The sequence below is a fragment of the Carettochelys insculpta genome, chromosome 4 (assembly GCF_033958435.1).
Source record: "Carettochelys insculpta isolate YL-2023 chromosome 4, ASM3395843v1, whole genome shotgun sequence".
Lineage (NCBI taxonomy): Eukaryota > Metazoa > Chordata > Testudines > Carettochelyidae > Carettochelys > Carettochelys insculpta.
Window position 1 is genome coordinate 7,386,449 of NC_134140.1, and position 23,178 is coordinate 7,409,626.

A 23,178-nucleotide genomic window follows, 5' to 3' on the forward strand; every position below is an offset into this window, starting at 1 on the left:
GCTAACTGAAATCATGCTGACCCAGAGTGTGCCAGAAAAGTTCAACATAGAGCACTAACTTGAATCTAATTATCTCTGTTGTTCGCTCCTAGGTATAACCTGCTTCCTAGGATCATTGAAGCAAAATACTTAGACGCTATGGATGCGGAACACTGAAACTCAATCTCTGCTTTCAGACCAGTGAACAGCTTTTTGAATCAAAAGGAATTGGCAGCCTTGCTGAGGTGCAGAATTATTGATTGGAAGCTCTCTTGTTTAGAACCTCCAGGACTTCCTTTCCACTCTAGCGTGGCACTTGGTACATGATCGAAGACCAAGTGACCGTTCAAGTTTCAGACGAAAACAGCATTGGATGGAAGGGCCAGTACTCTGCTGAGTTTTGAGGCAAGCCAGCTGTATGGAAATGTAACCTGCATCCTAAAACTTGAAATCCCAAAGATCAATGTATTCTTCTTGGTGGGTTGTGCAGTGCTAGGGTTGTTCCACATTTCCTATTTTAAGGGGGATCCCTTTTTTATACCTATGTCTCTCTCCCCCAGAACACTATGAATATGTGAGGACAATAACCAACCTTTTGGTTTAAAGGATTACTGAATAATCTGGAGCTTTAATGCAATTTCCCAAAAACTCCAGTTCACCTCCTAAGAGGATAGCCATATGTCAGAGGAGATATTCAGTGATCTCGTCAAGTTGTTGATCAGTGGATGGGCTGGGAAGCAAAAGGATATGGGTGTGTGGATTCATCTAACACTGTAGATTGTGTAATTAATTTCTTCACATGTTCCAGAAATGTTCAGCAGTTGGATTCACTTTGTGATGCTGGTATAAGTACACCTGGGTCTGAGCCACTGGGAATTAGTTGAATCTATTTATGCTTACTTCACAGTAACCAAATAGAGAATTGTAGGTTTGTACAGCACCTGCCTTCTTGGTTGTACCCAAATCCACCTGGATGCTGAAATGTGACAAAATTAAGTCATGTGCATTAATGTTCACATATACAGATGTACAGAACTGCCTATGTGTACATATATACATACGTAATTTGGATTTGTGTGTATATATTTTGCATATCTATTATACATATATTGGATATATAGGCATCTTTTTTCAAGATGCTGAAAGTGTTGTCGTTCAATCAGTGTTACCTGTGCTGTCTGACGTACAATTGTTCTTTGCTTCAGTGCTTCTCTTTTCTTCTTCAAAGCCATTCGTTGTCAAACTGCATTAGCCCAATTACTGCTTATTTTTAAAACACACTGCTAGGTTCAAACATTCCTTCTGTTTCCTTTAGTCCTTTGGCTGTTGTGACCCTGCATCACCCTGTCTGGATGTTCTCTGACATGTGAACTTTGCATTTAATTTTAATGTACAGTATGTAGTGAAAATTGGTTGTTTCCTAATCAGTGCTTCAGTTTGTCACTTCACTGTTTCAGTTTTGTAGCTACCTCCCATTTCCCCCTACACCCTGACATTACATTATACTTCTGTATGAATTCTAACTTTCCTGCTATCGATTTTATCTTTTGAATTCTGCCGGTGTTATGGTCAGTCTTTCTGTATTCGGAGTACTGCGAAACAAGGTGTCCTTTAGTGAGTCCTGTGTTGATTTGTAGTGCAACTAGGGGCAAACTTTACCCCCAACCCCACCCCACGCCAAAAAAAAAAAAGAGAGAAAGTGGAGCAATGATGAGAGTAAATTTTTAAAAAACCAAAATTAGGATATTAAAATTAATACAATCCTTTTGTAGATGAGTGCAGGGAAGTGTGTTCATTTTAAGCAAATTGTTTGCACAGTAATTGGCAGTGAGATGTATCGGAGTGCATTGGCAATTTGGTTTTCTTTACATAGTAAACAAAAACCCCACACCTCTATTACTAGTGAGAGGAACTGGGAAAGAAAACTTGTATGTTAAAAACCAAAGTTATAAATGCAAACTCAACCACTCATTCAATAATTAGCTTACTTTTAATAACACCCAAAGAGAGTCCCTCATAATGTAGTCGCCTACAGCTTTGAAGGAAACTACCAAGAACAGAGGGGCCCATTTCTTTCTGAAGTCTTATAAGTTTCTTATTGACAATCCAGTAAAGGAGCATGAGGTAGTTCCTAAGAGTGTGTGCTACTATCTCAGAAAAACATTTAGCACAGAAATCACAGGAAAACAGATTTCTACTTCATTAGCCATCTAAACAGCAACTCATTACCTTAAAAATGTAGCCTTATGTTATACTGCACTCTTGCAGATATCCTGGGAACATCATTGCCTAATTTGGACCTCTTAATGAATTAAATGCAGGCATTGCTATTAATTTGTTTTTACCATTAATGTTGTAGAAAGTACATCAGAAAGAAATCGCCCAAGTAACAAATGTGGCTAACAAACTGGCGTGGCACTATTTGCATGATCAAGAACAAGAAGACAAGAATTAAATTAAGCACGTTGACAAATATTCTTAATCCTGGAATCAGATCTACAATAGACTTGCTAGTAGTCATAGCTGAGTTTCCAAAATAAAGTGACTATTCAACAAACAAAAGGGTTGCATGGTCCAGAAGAGACCAGCATTGGTACCTTTTTCAGAGAACAATTACAGTAAGACAAGAATTTTCTGACCATTTTTAAACACATTCTCTCCTTCCCACTATACAATGCATTAAAATGAAACCTCCTAAAAGGAAGGTTGAGTATCTTTAGATACTTTGAGGTGGCCTGTGCCATGAAAACATGAGTATTCTAGCTACACGTTGCTTGTGTTTGGTTGATTCCTGCGCTCCCAGGGTTTGTATTTGTAACAGCAGACCTCACAATGTGAAAAATCACTCTGTGCGCAAGGAGGCTTATGGCACCTGATGGATCCCCTGACTGGGAGAGGGTTGTGAACAATACATGCAAAGTGACTGTTTCAAATAAGAAGTCTGTGGCTGGAACTCATCCCTGTGCAGAGTATCATTGAACATAAGTGGTTCACAGACTGACGCTCTACCCAGAAGGTGAATTTCAAAATACGCGTATAATCTAGTTGCAGGAAAAACTATCAGTGTGCTTGCAAACAGCCTTAATATACACCATAGGATGAAAAGGGGGAAAAAAAAAACCCTAAAAACCCATGTGCAGGTGAACATCTATCACACGGTTCGCTCCTTACCTTGTAAACTGAGACGGTTGACCACAGCCTCATTTTTGAGTCGGAAGATTGCACTGATGGACTGGGTGTGTTGCACTTAACAAAAGCCCTCACAGGAGTAAACTGTTCTAACTGAGCTCTTTCTCCATTTTGTGAAAGAACCAAAAATGCCTTTTACTTTTCTCTGTCTCTGAAAATAGCAGTCCAGATGCAGTGACAAACGCCACTGGGCTGAGCAAAGTAAAATGCAGAAATTGTTACACTGCAACATGATGGGAGGTAAATGAACCTGCACAGAAAAAATAAGCATCCTGTCTACTTTTTTGTTCATCTGTTGTTTTAGAACAATTTGTGATGTAATTTTGGTCATGTGGGTATTTTCTTTTTAGCATAAATATGACTGTTAGATTTCCCACCTTCCGCCTCCTGGGTTTTTACTATACAAATCCTGACGCAGAGAACCAACTGATGTAAATCAGCATCAAAGCACTCAACACCGTTATTCCAATTTGCTGTAGCTAAGGATCTGGTCTTACATTCAGATGAAAACAGCATTGGATGGAGGAGCCAGTACTCTGCTGGGTATCTAAGTATCTGATAAAAAGCCAGACAGTGGCAGAATGTGCCTCGAATTTATATAAGGCTCCCAAAATACTGGTAAGGGTGATCCTATTTCAGACCGAAAACATCAAGGTTTTCCTATGTACATCCTTTCCCTTCCTGTTACAAATGGCAGTTCTTTTACTTCTCTTTTTACTGACATAAGCAGACATTTCCAGGAAGTAGGCTAAGGAAAGAGAGTTTGCTTAACAGAACTATTTCTGCACTTTAATACCTCAGTGAAGGTTAAGACAGTTAGAATGTAATAACCGAACTTTATCTTTTTATTATAAGCTCTTTAGGTAGCTACGCACAATGTTATGTATAAATATTGCCAAAGAAATGGATCTGAAAAGAGAGTGGCTTGTGTTGTGTTCTGCTGGAATCAAAAGGTAGTAAATGCTTGTGAAATGACTGGAATTTTGTAACCTAAATTTGTTGCCAACAGCTGCTAAACTTATGAGGGTACTGGGAAATATAATATACTTCATTTGCAAAGCTGTAGCTTGTTCCTGGTGCGTAATGGTATATCTAGAAGTCATCCTGATCAGGTAGAGTTGTAATCTTACTCGCTAAATAGATCTGCTGGTCTACTCGCTAAATAGATCTGCTGGTCTGAAAGTTTCTTAACGGATGAGGAAGTGCTGTTACATTACACATTGAAATGGGTATGCTGAGGTTTGTTGTGCATATTAACATGCACTGGCGCTGAACTGGCTGCTGAACAGGGTACTGTGAGCGTTCCAGATTGCTTGGAAACAAAAACACAGAAATCTTTGCCAGGCAGCAGAGAAGTTTGAAAGCATTATTGAATGTTGAAAGCTAGCTGGTTGCGTACTGCCAGATCGCTGTGAGGGTAGAGGCATGCCAAACTTAAAACTACGGTCTGGCCAAACATGTGACCAGGTGGAACACCTCAAGGTGGAATCCAGTTACTTGTACTATGAGAGATGCACATCACTGATGAACTGCCCTTGAATGAGAGAAACAATCCTATAAAAAGCAAACATGACCATTTCAAATATGCTGAAATATGACTGTCACATGGCCAGTGACGCTCCCCTGGGTTTTGCCGCATATCACATTAGGTCCACGCAAAAAATGCCTCCTTGATGCACATATCTCCTGAGGCCTGCATCTCCAACTGAACCACCAGATTCAGACCATTTGTGGAGAGATGAGTCCCTGACATTTTGCCACATTGAAACCACCATAAAAAAATGTTCAGCAGGGTAGATCTTGAGGGTGGCAGGAATTTGGTTAAAGCTGATTGGATTGTGTGTCTAGAGTTAATAGGAGCAAATATTTCATTTGCTGTCACAGAGGTAGGAAGGAAACGTGAGACCAGAGTATGCTCTCTGAGAGCAGCTAGCATGTTCCAAATTTCTACTAAGCGTCCTTGGTGCCCATGTAGGAGTAGATACAGATCAAAGTCATCCATAACAGTTAGAGGATCATTTTCTAAAATGTGTATTTATACCTGGAAGCTAGCTGTCGTCAGCAGGTGTGGTTTAAATCCATAAATCGTCACATCCATTTCCCATACTATGCCATGAGCTACTGCTGCTCGGTCGCTCTCTCTTCTTGTACTGACCACACCCATCAGAGGCAACATCTACTGTCCATTCCAGAGATGATGCCAACGTGTTATTTTAGCAAGACGCTCAATTTTAACTGACCCGTACAAATTCTGAGCTAGCTTCTAGGCTCGGGCATGGCAACTTTGTGCTGTTGTCATGCACGCCATCTCAAATGATTGGCTGTCATTTGTTACTACTGTTCTACAGTTGTGCCCCTGTATCATTAGTGGTTCCTTTTCTGGTGCAGTGCTTAGCTAACACAAGCCGTTCCGTCATCTCTTGAGCTTCCAAAAATACTGAAGTGATGTGACTAGAAGCACTCAGGAAAATTAGACATGGAAATTCATGTTGTATTGCCAATTTGAGATCAAATTGCTTAAAGAGAGCATGTCTGGAACTCCCAGTCCCAGCCCCATGGCTACATACCTGGATGGTGCTACAGCAAAGAACTACCACTTGGGATTGTGTTGATAGCTGAGGGTATCTGAGATTGCCAGAATATTCTGAGAGCCTCCAGAAATTCCTGACAACTTCAAGTACCTTCTCCCTCCCTCTCCCCGCTGTGTTGCGTCTCTAAGCCTTACATTATTTCCACCATTATTGCTACTTTGCCTGTCAAGCCAAGAAAATTTCCTCTATAATTTTCTACAGGAAAGTGCAAGACCATGGATCACTGGTATATCTCTGAAACTGTATTTGATGGAAGGTTCATTATGCCTTAGGGTAGGCATTGCCTCATGCTCCTTGACTCTGCCTTTCCAAGTGAGAAAGTTTGGTTTCCATTATAAGATCCACAGCTGGGATGGTTTAATGAGCAGAGGCAGCCAGTTGTGTCCACAGGCATATGGTACATTGTGACATGGATTTTTCTTGCTGTGAACCAAGCTAGAACATCGATTGTTTCATTTGCACATGAACTGAGCTTCCAGATGTTGAAAGCTGTAAATTTCCCTGCCTAATAAACACTTCAAAACTTGTACTGCTGCTCAACTTCCAGCCTGAAATGCACCAATCTCCTGATGTGCTATCATTGTTGCACTGCCTTTTCTCTCATTGGCACTGTTTGCTTGTCACTGAGCAACACAGCAGCAAGGAGGAAAATTGATTTAAATGAAAATCTCACATAGGTCACTAGTCGTCTTGGCATTCTGTTCTCAACACACAAAGGTAAGAGTTGGCTTGACAGTACCTTCACCTTAGTTACAGGATCAGAGTCTTAACAGAAAATGTGCATATCGCATTCAAACATCCAATGTATGTTTCTGTACTTAGTTCATCAGGTTCAGCAGGGGACTGGGTTCAGCTCTTGCTGTGGGTCTGTCCGTAAATGCTGATCAGTTTTTATTTTTCTGTGTGACTACGTTAGCAGCAATCATGTATTCTGTACGGCTGCACTCAGTTTACAGCATTTTAACAGATAACTTGAAAATTTTCACCCGAGGGAAGTTGCAGCAGTAGATGTTTGTCCACTTTGTAGAAGTATCTGATCAGTGGGCGCGGCAGGTAATTACGTACTGCAGTTTTCAGCTGATCTAGATCTTTTTTCAGGGCGCGATTAATTATGTTCAATGAGTGACACAGCCCTCTCAGGGTAGAGTATATAAATTCATCAGGGGTGTGTTGTTTCAGTGGAATTCATGTCTGAGAAGTAATGTTACATGTACCTTTTGGTTTTTAATGTATCCATTTCAATGTGTAACAGATTGTAGCCCCAGATTTCTTGAGTTTGGGACTTGGAGTTAATTCTGCTTGGCAGCAGTCCATGCTTTCAAACCTGGGTGCAAAGATGGGGGCCTAGCTCCAGAATTTGGCACTTTAAGTGACCCAGTTTTTTTTCAGAGGTGTGTTCCGCCTCCGCCACTCCCCTTGACTGCACTGAGATATGTGGGGGCCCAGAACCTCTGAAAACAGGTCACTTTTAGTTAGTTGCCTAAGCACAGGGTCAGGAACCTAACTTTTTAAGCGGCCAGGACTGACAATTGAGGTGGAGGTGCACCTCCAAAACTAGCAGTGTGTGGCAGATGACAGGCTTGGATCCAACGAGCTCCAAACATTGAGAAGCAAAGTAGAAATGCAAGCAGGCAAGCCCATCGGGTTGCTTGTCAAGCACGGTGATTGGGGTGAAAGCTTGTACCCTACCTACATGTCTGCTGACTGAGCATGTGTAGTTCCAGCAGAATTTTACCATCTCATGTGATCAACTGAGTAACTTAAGTTAGAGCTATCTGAAAGAATAGTCTAGTTACAAATAACGTTTTGTATTTTCTTCAGCCCCTGCTCTCAGTAACAGCTTATTCCTCAGTTTCCACTGATTCCACCCTGGAGACTGGCATTCTTCCACGTGGGTAAGGCTGAATCTGCTCTTTAGTTCTGACCTCCCTAATGTATTTGTCCCTGTAGTTTATGCTGTGCAGCCAAATCCCTGCCCTGCAAATAGCCTGTACCAAAATGACAGATTACAGTTCCTCACCCCCTTTGGGAGGTACAGGGTAATGGTATGCAGGTGGGCCTCGTTGACCACCCAGAACATAAAAAGGGTGGCGCTTTAGTTCTCTGATCCTTGATATATTCAGACGTGATTCTTTAATCTCGTATCCTGCCTCCAAACAAGCTAATGCTGGAAAAGCTGCTGAGCTTGGACAATCTGTTACATGCCAGGAGATTGCTAGTGGTGCTTTTATTTTTCTATGTATCACTTGGAATGCAGCCAGTTAATATATTTCTGTTCTTGGTGACCAAGAGGTTTCCTTGACAGATGGGCAAGGAACTAGCCTATAAATACTTTTAAGGGGCAAAACACAAATGGTGTGTATTTATAGAGGTGGAGACTGTAGATATTGCGCTTGCTAAATAGGATTTTAAACGCATGATTCTTAACTAGTGTTCATTACAGTGAATGACTTTCTTTTGATAAAAGAGTTGCTTCTTGGGGAAAACCATTCCTTTATTGTATAAGGAACTCTGTTGTATTTTGAAGCTTACAAATAAAAAGAGAAATACACTGTTTATATTTTTCTATGTTGTGACGTGTCCTCCTTTTATTTAAAGTTTCCCTAGCCTCTGTCAGACATTAGGAATGGGCAACAGAGGATGGATCACTTCTGTTCTGTTCATTCCCATTAGAGCATCTGGCATTGGCCATTGTCGGAAGACAGGATAGTAGGTGGACCTTTGGCCTGTCTCAGTATGGCTGTTCGTATGTAAGGACTGATTTTTTTTTTTTTTTTCTCTTCTGAAGCAGCAATTGACTACCATGGTTTAACTAAAGTGTCTTAAGCTACGGGGGCTGATGGAAAGCCAACTGAAGTCAATGCGGAATATTTTCATGACTTCAGTTGGCATTAGGATCAGGTTTTTAATGAAGAAAAGTGGACAAAAACATACCAGGCTCTGAAATAGCATTTATATGTATGGTGCATGTGGATGGTAGACCTATGCTATCATTTCCAGGGGAGAATCTTATTTTTCTCACAACAGGGTGCTGATATAGTTTTTAATGACATCTCAGGAAGCTCTCTCCCAGAGTTGCTTCTGTGGATTCCCGGATCACAGAATCTCAGCAACTTCTTTTCTTTAATGTATTTAGGCTGTGAGCTATTGATCCCTGTTTTACAGATGGGAAAACTGAGCCAGGGAGAGGCTAAATGACTTGCCCAAACCCACCAAGAAGCCAGTGGCAAAGTAGGGATTTGAATGCAGATCTCAAGTCCTAGGCTTCTGCCCTAACCATGGGACCACCCTCTTGCCTATATCACTGCTAAGATATTGCATAGATGCTAATGAATCCCAAAGAAGATATGTTCCATTACTCATGAAAGGTATTCACCCTCTCTGGTAACCTGAAGCAGAGATGAATGTGACGACAACAAAATATCAGGTGAAATGTGGTTAGTTGGGAGAATGAAAGTGATCCACGTTTGTAGATATTTTATTCCATTATCCATGGCTGAACTATTGAGCAGCTAATCACCATCCTCCTTGCCATGTATAAAAGAGTAATTTTGAGCTTCCCAAAGAGATTTAAGTGGGTCTGTAAGGCTATGTCAACCCAGCAGACTCTATTTCAGGATATGAAGGTATCACAAAATAACTGCCCATGTCTAAGTGCTGCGCCCGTTGTCTGGAAGCAGTTTTTGAGATAACGGGGGCTCTATTCCAGCATCCTGGTAAACCTCATTGCATGAAGACTACAGGGATGCCTCAAAACAGGGCTTTATTTCGGCATGTGGTGCCTTTTAAACATCTTAGGGCATCATGTAAACATAGCCTAAAAGGGTAAACATAATTTGTGCATCTATAATGGAAGAGTTGGGCCTTTAGAAAGGGATATGGGCAAAAATGTGCATGGTCCTTATGTCATACACATGCCCAGTCCCAAATCCTTGCACAATGTTCAATGAATGCATGAGCGTATGGTCAAATACACATCCTGGTGAACACTGACAAGTGCAGTTAAAGGTGCTTATTAGGTGCATGGGGAGGGATTCTACACACACACACTCTCACTCACTCCTGGTGTGGACACTGTAGTAGTATTTCTGTTACAGTATCTAGGACCCCAGTCAGAGAGCAGGACAGCGTTGCATTGGGCTGCTGTATAAACAGAACAAAAATATTTTGTTCAAGGTATGAATACAGAAATTAGATAAAAACATATAAAATTCTTTTGCTGGAACACTGTTCTCTTTCTAAGAATTCAAAGTGCAATACATGAGCCCAAAATCAGAGACACACAAAACAGGCCACTCCCTACAAAGAGAAGCACAACTCACCCCACCTTTCGCTAGGCTGGCTGGTGGCTGATTGCCTCTGATTGGATACTTCCCTCTACTGCTCCCTGCCTGCAATCAGGACCAGGAATTTCCTGTCTCTCTCTTTCTTAATGTGATAACTTGCAAGTACACACAAAGTCTCTGCCATGAGCTTTAACGCTGCCCCCCCACCCCATCAACATTCCAATAATTCCCTCCAGGTAGGTGCTCCGACAGCCTGCAGCTGATTCTTACAAAGTGCCTTTCAAATAAGTGTGGGAGTGCTGAACAGCTGTGGGTTATTGAGCTGCTCAGATGCAGTCCACTCACAGTTGCTGAAACTTAAGAGCAGCTTCTTGAGCTGTCTGTGTTAAGCAGGGTCCACTCTGGCCCTCGAGAGCCCAGAATCCTTTTGCTTCCTCTTCCTCCTGGGCTGATGCTTCTCAAGGTATGTATGTGCTGTGCGGAAGATCAACCCAATCAGGGTCGGTTGATCTGAAGTTCAGTTTTGTGCGCCTGGTAGAGATGCACAAAATCGAATGATCAGCAGTTGACAGTCGATCTCTGTACTCCTCATTCTCGTGAGGAGTAAGGGAGGTCAACCAGAGAATTTCTCCCGTCGGCCTCCCTCTGTGCGGATGGCCAGGTGAGTCAGCTGTAGATAAGTCGGTTCTAGCTCAGCGGTTAGAACACTGGCCGTGTGAACTTGGCCCTTGAGGGCGCCTTTCAAGGGTCTGCGGCAGCTTAGATTAAAAAAAAAAAAAAAATCTGTCGGGGATGGTGATCAGTCCAGCTGAGTGCAGGAGACTGGACTCAACATTTTGAGATCCCTTCCAGCTCTATGAGATAAGTATATCTCCATGTTTTGACTCACCTGTCTAGAATAGACCAAGCTTCAGCTCGAGATCCAATTTCAAGGGGTATATTAGAAATAACTGAGGTCAAGAGAATAGTGTGTGTGAATTTCTGCCCCCTATGGCCTGTAGTTGACACGTGGAGCTTATTTCTCCAGTTCTGATACTCCATCTTCCTTAGTTAGAGAAGGATGTAATATCTCTTCTGTATCCTTTTGTTCCACCAACGTCTCTCTCTCCTCTGCTTTGTCTTCCCATATGGCCCCAGACATTGTAATTGTTTTCCTGTCATGCGTCCAATGCAAACACTGTGGCAATTTAACATATAACTCTGTGATGTCCTTATGGTGGAGTGTAGTCACAAAAGACCCATTGGGATGTTTCCTGGTGTGCTGATCATGCCACTGACACCAGCTGCTCCTTGCTCTCTGGGGCTCCCAGCCACCCTGTTCTGTTGGGCCAGGTCCTCTGGTCTCCCTCAGCCAAGGCATTGTTGGGTTTACCACCCCACGGCAAAACGATGCAGACGCTTATTTACCACTGCTCAGTCAGGATGCAGTTCTATGGCACAGAACCCAGGAAACCACCCCCAAATAAACCTGGCTGTCTCTGCAAAAGATTTGCATGGGGAAGGCTCGCTCAGTCAGCCCCCTTTATCAATTAAAGGGACATATGCACAGTGGTAGCCCTCCCCATGTAATAGTTACTTACACTGGGCTTGCTTATAAGCAAAAGAGTTTTTATTAAGCAAAAACAATAGGCTTTAAAGGGTCGTAAGTAAAAGCAGGCAGATCAGTGAGTTACCAGATTAAAATAAAGTACGTAGGTAGTTCTATTCCACTAGGGATCTAGTTACATGTGAGTTCTTACCCTAAGCAGATACTCTGATCAGGTGAAAGCTTCGAGATCCTGCCCTCAATCTCCAGTTCACTGTAAAGGACTTTCTTTTACTGTGTGTCAGGCAATTTCCAAAGTAGGATAAAGACAAAGATGGAGGAGCCCTCATGGCCTTTTTTATGCCCTTCCCACGTAGAGGGAATTCCATTGTTCTCTTTGTGTAAAAGTATACTCCAAGATGGAGGTTGTCATATCAGCATGTCACCTGTCTGTACAGTTCAGCCCTTGTTCAGGCTGCAGACATTGACTACATGCTGATCTGAATGTACGCAGCAATATTCCTTATGTGCATCGACTTGCTTGACTTAAACCCTTGTACTCCAAGTGGAGCATAGGTCACCTATAAGTCTCCTTCACTTCACTCTGTCTGAGACAAAACTTCTACCTGACTTCAGGAGTAGCACAGTTCTCGTCCTTCAGTCTCAATAGATCTTATCCACATTGCCAGAGATCTTCCTTTTTTGCCTTTCCCTTGCAGATTCTGTGTGGGAGCTTGACAGACTCTGCTGGAGGATGGTTTTCTGAGAGTGTGGCCCAGCCATCCCCACTTTCTTCAATGGGCAGGTCAAGAACCACTTGACCTTCAAGTGAAGAGAAGTGTATATGACGTAGTGGGTCTTTGCCCACAAAAGCTTAGGCTCCAATAAATCTGTTAGTCTATAAGGTGCCATAGGACTTCTCTTTTTGCAGATACAGACTAACATAGCTACCCCTCTGGTACTCATCTGGTCTTGGTGACTTCTGTTAAGTAAATTTATTCCAAAATCCCCTCTAAGGGCACTCAATCTGTGACTGTTCCTTGGATTTGTCACCTAAAAGAGTGACTCAGGTATGGGAGACTCTGAGCCATGAAGACTGATGGAAAGAGATAATTTTGTTTCTGCACAATAGCTTTATCGTCCTGGAACGCTGCTTTATCGTCTCAATCATCCAGTGGCCCTGCTGGTGGTTTAGCATGCTTCCTCCTGCTGATGTACTAAAAAATTTCGTTTGCTATTAATTGTGTCTCTGGCTAGCTGTTGTTCACATTCTTTCCTAAATATATTTTTACTCTTCATTTGCCAGAGCTTATGTTCCCTTTTTCCTCACTAGGCTTTAACTTTTACTTTTTGCCTCTCTGCTGATTTGTTGTTTAGCCGGGGTGGCACTTTTTTGGTTCTTGTTGTGCTTTTTTTTTTTTTTTTAATTTGGGGTGTACATTTAAGCTGAGCTTCTGTTATGTGTCTTTGAAAAGTTTCCATGCAGCTTGTGGGGGATGTAATTTCTTTTTAATTACTCTAACTTTTGTGTAGTTCCCCTTTCTGAAGTTAAATACTAAAAGGTCGGTCTGCTGTCGTGCTTTTCCTGCCACAGATGTTAAATTTAATTACATTATCGTCACAATTACCAAGCAGTCCAGCTACATTCATCTTTTGAACCAGATCCTGCACTCCATGTAGGGTTAAATCATGAATTGCCTCTCCTTCTTGGATTCCAGAACCAGCTGTTCCAAGAGAAGCCATTGTTCAAGTAATGTAATTTCTGCATCCCATCCTGAGGTGACAGGTATCCAGTCAATATAGGGATAGTGAAATCCTCCATTACTGAGGCTTTTTAAAAATTGTAGTAGTCTCTGTAACCTCTGCAAGCATTTCACAGTATCACCATCCTCGTCAGGTGGCCAGTAATATATCCGGACTGCTATATTCTTCTTGTCAGAGCATGTAATCGCTATCCATAAATATTCTGTGGTACAGTTGGTTCATAAGAACAGTAGGGTAGTGTCTCTTCTCCCCAGGCAAATACATATTTGAAGGTGGACACAGTCTGTGAGTTTACCTCAGAAACTGTTCCATACCTCACCATGAGTGGGCAGAGCTTTGGAGACCTACCAGCACTTGCAGTCGGCCAGGTTGTGCTTTGGGTGCATACGTTCTATCCTGGCCTGTGAGTGTGAGAAAACAAAGGAGACGCGCGCAATCTGCTGTGACTGGAATAAGGACGCTGATCATCTAGAGCAGTGATGGACAAGATAGAGCCTGTGGGCTGCATCTGGCTCTCAAACCTTTGAATCCAGCCCATGGCTGTCCCGCTAGGCCCTCAGGCAGGGAGCAGCCCCACGCCACACAAAGGGGCTGGCTGCTCCATGTGCTGCACAGTGGAGGTGGGAGGGGCTGCATGTGAAGCTTCTAACCCTCCTGCTGCCGCCCCACCCCCAGCATGGAGGTGCAGAGAGACACATGGAGCAGCTGCTGCTCTGAGCAGTGTGGGGCTGCTTAGGTAAGTGCCTCCTGGCCAGAGCCTGCCTCTGACACCTCACCGACTCCCGCACCCCAACTCCCTGCCCCGTTCACAACCCAGAACCTCTGCATCCCCTGTCCCACATCACAGCTTCCTCCCAGACCCTGCACTGACTCCTGCATCCTTGCCCAGGCCAGAATCCTCTCCTGCACCCATACCCCCATCCCCAGGTCACAACCCACCCCCAAACCCTATCCTAAACCTCAGTCCCCTACACCCAAGTTCTTTTCTGCACCCAACCTCCATCCCAGAGCCCTCACAGCCTCCACAGACAAGTGTGGTACTTAACTGCTTTCCAGAATCTTGGAGTGCCCCGCATCAAAACGTGTGTGTGTGTGTGTGTGTGTGTGTGTCAGTCAGCGATGGCACGAACGTGGCTTTGAACCCAAGTCTGCGGCTTGAGTTTAAGCCTATTGAGGACCCTGCAGTTACAATCAAGCTGCTAACCTGTCTTAAAAGCCAAATTGCTGCACTCTCATTTCTGTCCTGTCCTGAGTTAGCTAACTGGAATTCAGAGCACAACTTTTCTCATCTTGGGTGTATCTACATGGAGATCATAGAGTCTCAGGCCAGGTCTACACTGCACCTGAAAGTTGATTCTAGATATGCAATTGCAGTTATGACAATTGTGTAGCTGGAATCACCGTGTCTAGGATCAACTTACCTGGCCATCCTCACAGAGGGCGGTCAATGGGAGAAACCTTCCCGTCGACCTCCCTTACTCGCAATAATGAGGAGTACAGAGGTCGACTGTCAAACCCCGATAGTTTGATTTTGTGCATTCCCACAAGACACACAATCAAACCCTGGAAGATTGACCCTGACCGGGCGAGTATCCTGGTGAGTATAGACATACCCAGCTTGCTGCTCATGTTGACATCCTGAGCTCACTTTGCTCTAGCTAGCTCAAGTACTGGCATAGTGAAGCAGCCGCAATGCTGTATTCAGAGTAATTACCCAGGGCTCTGTTCAGTTTCCGCTGCAGCCCATGCTGTTGTGAGCTAGTTCAGAGCTAGTGTAGGTATGTCTACCCAAGCAATTGCAGCCCAGACAGCCCCTTACACGCCGAGGCCAAGAAAAGGGAAAGCTAAACAGTCATTTCCTATAATGTGGGATCGGTTGTTTAAACTACAAAAAGCTTCTGTAATAAAGACCAAGAAGAGCTCATTTTAATTGTACCTTCCTGAGGAAACCTTTCTATTCCCAGACGCTGGCAAACTGCATTTCCTGTGCACTAAATGTGCTATTTATTTATTTCTTTTTTAAATCACGGCCTGAATCTTCTGTTGAGAACAGATGCCCCCTAGAGCATGGTAGGAAAAAATACTGCCGCAGAAAATACGTGCAGAACCTTGATTGTTTCCAAGAACTACACTAAGTTTGTGCACTGTTCAGGTGCAGCCTTTCCCTTGCTGCAAAGAGTTTAGTTTGTCGCTTTTCCTCTTGGTGGATGAGCTCTTCTGGCCCTGATTTGTTATCTAATGTGAATTAGCACACCTCTGTTAGTCAGCAGAGCTATTCTAGTGCGTGCCACCTGAGAACCTGGCCCAGGTTGCAAGGGAATGTTATATCAACAAGCCAAAAGAATAATGCCTATAATAGGCAATTGTGCGAGGGGGGGCGGGGGGAAACATTAGCAAGCTTGTCTTGGCTCCCCTTAAAATGCAAATCATTAGAATCCTACTCAGGTCAGATTACCACTGTCAAATATTACGTCGGAGTGTACTGATTTGGGAATGAAAGAGCTGTCAGAATTCAACTTGAGCTGAGACTTCATGTGTCCTGCACTTGAGCCATTACCTCAATAATATAATTATATTAGATCATTACTAATCGATCGTCAAACAGATGTTTTGCCTTCTCTGCCAGGTTCATGTTGAGAGTACCAAGCTCAAGAATTGTATCTGGATGTCTGTCTGTTTTGCTTGTCTTGAGTTTTTGTCTCTTGTTTACTGCAGAGGTTTTTTTAGAATCTTTTTAGTATCTTCCACCATTTCTGCTTGCTGATTTCTCGATGGCTGTTCTATGTACACAGGCTCCTTTCCCATAATTCCCTGTACTGATAAATATGTCTTACAGAAAGGGGATAACACTTCCGGGTCTTCATCTTGGTTGAGGAAACAATAATAATGTCACCTGAGCACCAGAAGAATGGCCAGACAGTGTCAGACCAATGGTCCTTCTAGCCTAGAACCTTGTCTTCTGACGGTGTCTTGTGCCAGAGGCTCCAGGGAGAATGAACAGAATGGGGCAGTGAATGAGTGATCCGTCCCCTATTGTCCAGTTCCACCTTCTGGTAGTCGGAGGTTTAGAAAGACTTGGCGCAAAGGCTTGCATCCAGTCTTCCCTGTCAGCTGAGCATTTGGGCAGCCACTCAGCAGAAATTATATGCCACCCAACCGATTAACGGAGTGCTCACAGTGGACAGCATGTGTTGCTTTTGGTGGCGCATAGCGACACATGCCTCTGTTCACATAACAAAACTGATAGTGCACATCAATGGAAAAAGTAGAGGGAACGTTGGTTACATTCTGGCCCACCCTGGGTAATAGACATTAATGGGCCTATCATCCATGAACGCATCTATTCCTTTTTTAATTCAGTTGCACTTTGGGTCATTGCACCGTCCCTTGGCAACAAACTGCACATACGTCTCTGCATTTGCTGTAAAGCTACTGCCCTGGCTGGCGTGTTACGTGAACGGGTGAATAACACAACCGTGTTCACCTTCTCTTGCTGTTCGTGATTTTTGCATATCAAGTATTCCTGGTAAACTGAACACTTGGGTGGACGCCCAGGAGAGATGCAGGGGCCGCCTAGCTGATTAGCAGAGTGCACAGCCAGCAGCAGGTGTTCATCCTTGTGGTACGTGTCCACACGTCCCTCAGCGCATAGAACAGAATTTATTCTGCATATTGGTGGGGAAAAAATGAGGGAACATTGATCACCTCTTGGCTAAAATGAACAGTCCCAGTCTTTCTAATCTCTCCCCATATGGAAGCTATTGCACATGCCTCATCTTCTTTATCAGGTGTTTTGGATCTTTTTCGATATGCAGCAACCAGAGCTGTATGCAGGAGTCAAGATGTGGATGTACGTGGCTGCATGTAGTGTCATGATGAAACTTTGTCTTCTGATCTGTCCCTTTCCTAGTGGTCCATAACATTCAGTTCACTTTTTTGACTTCTGTTGCACATGGAGCAGATGTTTGCAGACAACTGTCCCCGAGGTCGCCAAGTATCAGAGAGGTAGCCATGTTAGTCTGTTTTTTTGAGAGCAACAAGAAGTCTTGTGGCACCTTATAGACTAACATATTTTGGAGCATAAGCTTTCATGGGTAAAGACCTGCTTCGCGCATCTGATGAAGCGGGTCTTTGCCCACGAAAGCTAATGCTCCAAAATATCTGTAAGTCTATAAGGTGCCACAGGACTTCTTGTTGCTCTCAAGTATCAGAGGGATACCCTTGTGTTATGCTGTATCTGCAAAAACAATGAGAAGTCTTGTGGCACCTTGTAGACTAACAGATTTTTTGGAGGTTGCAGGGAATGTTGTATTACCAAGCCAAAGAAAAATGTGTATGATAGGCAACAGTGTGAAGAAAAAACATCTGAAAGCTTGTTGGCTCCCATTACAACGCAAATCATTAGAATCCTATTGACATCAGATTGGAGCACCGTGCCGCTGTCAAATATTGTCAGTGTGCCAATTTGGGTCTGACGAAGTGAGTCTTCACCCACGAAAGCTTATGCTCCAAGAAATCTTAGTCCGTAAGGTGCCACGGGTCTTAACGTCTCCAAGATCTTTCTTGAGAGGCAACAGCTAATCTGGAGCCCATCATTTTATATATGGTGTTGAAATTATGGTTTCCAATGTGCATTGCTTTGGATGTATCACCATCAAATTTCTTCTGCCATTTTGTTGCCGACTCGGCCGCTAGTGAGACTCCTTTGTAATTCTTTGCAGCCAGCTTTGGGTGTAACTATCTTGAGTGGGTTTGTGACATTTTCAAACTTTGCCACCTCATTATTCCCCTCTTTGCCCAGATTTGTTAAGAATATTTTGGAACAATGTTTTTCCCAGTCAGGGGACCTTGCTATTTCCTCTCTGAATTGTGGGAGCTCACCATTTGTTCCTACCCTTTGTTTCCAGTCTTTTAACTAATGACAGATCTATGACAGAATCTTACCTCTTATCTCCTGACTGACTGCTTTGCTTAAGAGCCTTTGGTGATGGACTTTGTTCAGGGCTTTTGGAAGGTCCAAGTACAATATATCAACTGGATCGCTCTTATCCACAAGTTTGCTGAGCTCCTCAAAAAATCTAGTAGATTCGTCACGTATGTTTTCCCTTTACAATATGTAGTTGCATAGGCTCATTTTCGAAATACTGTGTTTATCTATCAAAACAAAAAAGCAGTCATGTAGCACTTTAAAGACTAACAATCATTTATTAGGTGATGAGCTTTCATGGGACAGATCCACTTCTTCAGATCACAGCCTTACCAGATCAGACTCAATAGATTAAGCACAGAGGTCCGAAAATTGTTATCAAGGTTGACAAATCAGAAAAAATGTTAACATTTTTTCTGATTTGTCAACCTTGATATCAAGGTTGGCAAATCAGAAAAGCAGAGGGGTGGCAGGTGTGTGGGTGGGGTGGGGTGGGGTGGGGAAAGTTAAGAGTTAGATAAAACAAAGTATGTAAAAGTGTCCTTACAATGGGTCAGGTAATTGCTGTCCCTCTTCAATGCACATGTTAATGTGTCAAATTCAAATATGAATGTTAGTTCTGAGCATTCCTTCTGTAGATGGTGGTTAGTCCCTTTTCAGTAGAACACAAACTCTCAGGTCTTTAACAGAATGGCCCACTCCATTTAAGTGCTGGCTCACAGGTTTGTGTATTTGGAGTTTTTGATGTCTGTTCTATGTCCATTCATTCTTTGTCGAAGAGTGTTTGCAGTCTGTCCTATATACTTAGTGTGTGGGCATTGTTGGCACACAATGGCATATATGATGTTAGTTGAGGAACAGGAGAACAGTGATTATGTAATTAATGTGGTTAGGTCCAGTAATGACATCTCCAGAAGAGATAGGTGGACAAAGTTGGCAATAGGGTTTGTTGCAAGGAAAACTTTCGGGATTAATATTATTGTGATATAGCCTGTGGTTGCTACTGAGAATCCTCATAAGGTTGGGAGGTTGTCTCTGGGAAAGAACAGGCCTGTCACCTAGGGCCTTCTGGAGTGTGGCATCCTGATTAAGGGTAGGTTGTATGTCTTTAATGATGTGTTGCAGTTTATTTATGTGTCTGACACAGGTTGCACCTCCCAGGTCCAACACCCAAGGGACCAGAGTGGCCCAGAATCGGGGATTCTGCCAGACCATAGAAGGTCAGTGCTCCCCTACTGGCCCTGCACCCAGCTCTCACTCCACAGCCTCCACTGGCTCCCCAGCTGCTGCTGGTTTCTTGGCCTTGGCTGTGGCTCCTGCTCACCGCCACTGCCGGCTTCCCAGCCCCAGCTCTGGCTCCCTGGCCCCATCCATGGCTGACACTGCAGGACTCCTAGCTGGCCCCTGCTCCCAGCCACCAGGGCTCTCTGGTCCAGCAACATCCATGGTCCAAATGGTGCCAGACCAGAGAGTGCCGGATTCCAGAGGTTCCCCCCGTACCACTCTGCCTGATACTGACATTAGTCTTCGTGCCTTGTAATTGGCAGAATTGCCTCTGGGGTTATTTTTAAAATCAGCCTGCGTACAGATGGCTGTAGGAGAGCTGATTTCAGTGACAAGTTACGTACCACAGTTAGTGGTGCTGCAGTTTCATATGTGGGTTCCTTCACCACTTTTGGCTGAATTCCATCTTGTCCAGGTCTCTTAGGGAGGGGGGAGGGGAGAGTGGGGGGCCGACAGGGGATGTGGGTGCAGGAGTGACCCACGATGGAGCAGCGTCTGGGGATGTGAGGGGGGACCACAGCCTGGGTGAGGGCTTCCAGGTTGGACACCACCCAGTCCCATGCCTGCTGCTCCATGGCAAGCCACACCTGCACGATGCCCATCAGCTCCCTGAGAGCGGCCATGTGGGCCATGTCCCCTGCCTGCTGCCGCCTCCCTGGGCTGGTGGTGCTGGCGGAGGGAGTGGTGGCAGCCCCGCGCCGTCCACTTCTGAGACCTGGGCAGCAACCTCTCGCCCTCGGTGGTTGGGCTCCCCAGGTCCATCGCGGGGCTGGTCTGGCTGCTGGAGCTGTGGAGACAAAAGGGGAGAGGAACAGGCCATTAGTCCCGGCGAGGGACCCCTTGAATCACTGCCCCGTTCCTCCCACCCTATCCCAGCAGTCTGGGTTGCGGGAGCGCGAGCTCCCCTCTGCTGCCCTCCCTCCCTCCGCAGCCTGGTGGTCCGTGGTGCTGGGTGCCACATGTCAGCCCCCTGGGGCCGGGGTGGTGGGGCTGTCTGGCCTGCCTGTATCCTAGGGCTGATGTACCTGTGGGGGGGCTGCGGCCACCCCATGCGGGACTGCATGCCCCCTCCCCCAGCCCCATGGCCACTGGCGTGCACAGTACATACCTGTGGGTCCCTCAAGGAACTCGCTCGAGCCCTTGTAATCACTGCTGGCCTGGATCTGTGGGGGGCGCCTGCGGGTGGCTGGTGGTCCGGGGCGGTCCTCCCCCTTGGTCCCCATCTCCTCCGGCTTGGTCAGGGGGTTGGCGGTGTCCAGGTACGCGGCCGGGGGTCTGGGTCAAGTTCTTTAAAGTAGGGGCAGCTGGTGGGCGCTTCCCCGACTGCCCGGCTGTGCCCTGAGCCCTGCAGTAGCCCTGCCGGAGCTCCTTGACCTTGAACCTCACTTGGTCTGGGGTCCAGGTGAGGTGACCTGGGCCAGTGAGGCCCTTGGCCAGGTGTTCAAACACCGCGGCGTTGCAGCGCTGGACCCCCGTCTGCTGCAGGACCTCCTTGTCTTCCCAAAGGGCGAGGCGGTCCTGCAGCTCAGCCTCTGTCCAGGAGGGGGCCCAGCACTTGAGAAGGCTATCTCCTCTCCTGGCCGGTCCCTGGATGGCCCCTGGGGTGGGTGGGAGTCCCGGCTGCTGGCCATGGTGCCAGAGGTGGTGTGGCTTCCCCTGGGGCATCGCGGCTGGCAGCCGCCTGAGCGGCAGCGTGGGCTCCCGGCTGCCTGCACACACTTAACTTCCTGCCTGAGGGCTTCTGGGGGCCTGCGTGCTAAAACGCAGCCAGACGCTGGAGCCGTAGAGCTCCACTTGTGCTGTGAGAGGTGCCTCCGCCTGCCAGCTGATCACGGCCACGGAGGACCTGCTCTTTGGAAAGAGCAGGCCGTGGAGCGACTACACTTGCTCTCTTTTGAAAGAGGGTGCTTTTCCCATCCCGGGAGTGGAGGACTGACTTCGGGAGAATGGGGGGAGTTCTTTCAAAGTTAATTCCGAAAGAGCACCGGGTCTGTGTAGACGCTCTGCGGGTTCTTTTGAAAGAACTCGGTCTTCTGATCTGAATTTTGGATGTACTTGCTCGTGTAGACGCACCCTTATTGTTTAAGGAAATAATTTTTTTTTCTGGAATCTGGTCTCCTCATCCCAGTGGCTTGTACCCGAGGTTCTCTCAGCCATTTATAAAATGTAGCTAACCCTTACACAGCCACCTCTGTGAGGTCAGGCAGTTTTTGCCTCCATTTGGCACAGGGAAAACTGTGGCATTATGAGGTGAAGTGACTTGGGCAAGCTCAAAAGGCGATCTGGGGGCACTCCATTCTGTACTGGTTCTTATACAGTGCTCCTCCTGATAGTATGTCCAATGGCGCGTTAAGCAATATGACTGACGTCTGTCATGTGTGCTCTCCCATGCTCTCCTCAGGGCAGAGGTAGAAAAAGTACCCAAAAAGTTACTTGAGTAAAAGTGCAGCTGCTTTCACTTCTGGATACTTGAATACAATCCAGATGAGAGGCGTATGTGTACTCAAGTAGTTTTCCAGCAGCACTTGTACTTAAGTACAACCCCCAAAGCTGCTGTACTTTTACTCAAGTAACTTTTTGGGTACCTTTTTCCGCCTCTGCCCAGGGGAAGTGGATGCAGTGAAGTGTCTTGTTTTGTAGCACATTTATTTTAAATATATGTGTGGGTGTGTATTTGATGGTAAGATCAAAATAAACATCCTCAATTTAGAGAGAAGGAACTCCCTTGGTTCCTGGGGAGTTTATTAAAAGTTCTCTCTCTTGCACAGATGGACTTTATTCTCACTGTACAAAGCTTGTTTGTGCCCAAGGAGCAGAGCTGTTGACCATGGTCTTTATCCAAGAACTTTAGCTTGTGCCTTAGATGTCCTGGGCCTGGGCCATTGGAATGCCTTGAAGATAAGGACTGAGAACTTGGACTTGATTCAAATTTCCATGGGAAGCCAGTGTAAAGAGCAAAGGACAAGCTGGAATTCAGGCCTCTTCATGATCAAACCAGTCTGGTGCTCTAACCAATAAACCAGATGGTGAAACATAGGAATTGTCTACTTAATACTTAGACTCTTCTTGAGCGCAGGGGACTGATTAGAAGACATCTTGAGGTTCCTTCCAGTCCTACAATTGTCTGTTTCTGTTACTCTCAATGAATTGTCACTTGTGATGAGAAAACTCATGAGTCAGACTGCACCATTGTGGGAGTCCAGGCTTCTGCTTAGAATGGAGAGACACATCCCCATTGTTCTGTAATAATAGCTGTACATTGGTGCATATAAAAGTATCCAGTAATAGCCTCCTACATAAGGGTAAAAAGTCTTTAGCCTGGAACAAATTACTTCTAATGGTCAAGGCTCCCTGAAGCATGAGAGAGGCATCTGGCTGTTTGACCCTTCAAAGGAGAAAAGGATGGTGATGTGGTTAAGGCATTGGAGGTGGAAGGGGAGTTCTGAGTTCAGATCTTGGCTCTGCTGTGGTCAGTTTGATATCAGGATGTAAGCCTTCATGAAATCAGGACCTTACTCTCTGTCTCAGTTTGCCCTCTGTAAAATGGGGGTTTTAATGCAAGCTGGGTAAAATGATTTAAATGAATGGATTTTTAACTGGGGAAAAGAAAAGACACTTAAACTATTACAGGTT

At 45.0% G+C, this 23,178-nt stretch overlaps 1 protein-coding gene across 3 annotated transcripts in view; it reads left to right on the forward strand.

Annotated features, from left to right (window-relative positions):
- SLC4A11 (solute carrier family 4 member 11) overlaps positions 1-1,576 on the forward strand; it is a 173,834-nt gene extending 172,258 nt beyond the window's left edge. For all 3 annotated transcript variants that reach the window (XM_074991656.1, XM_074991658.1, XM_074991657.1), the window contains exon 20: positions 93-1,576. In XM_074991656.1, the coding sequence (XP_074847757.1) occupies positions 93-156 (64 nt within the window). In that variant the 3' untranslated portion in view covers positions 157-1,576. The remainder of the gene's footprint in view (positions 1-92) is intronic.
- Positions 1,577-23,178: the final 21,602 nt, after the last annotated feature.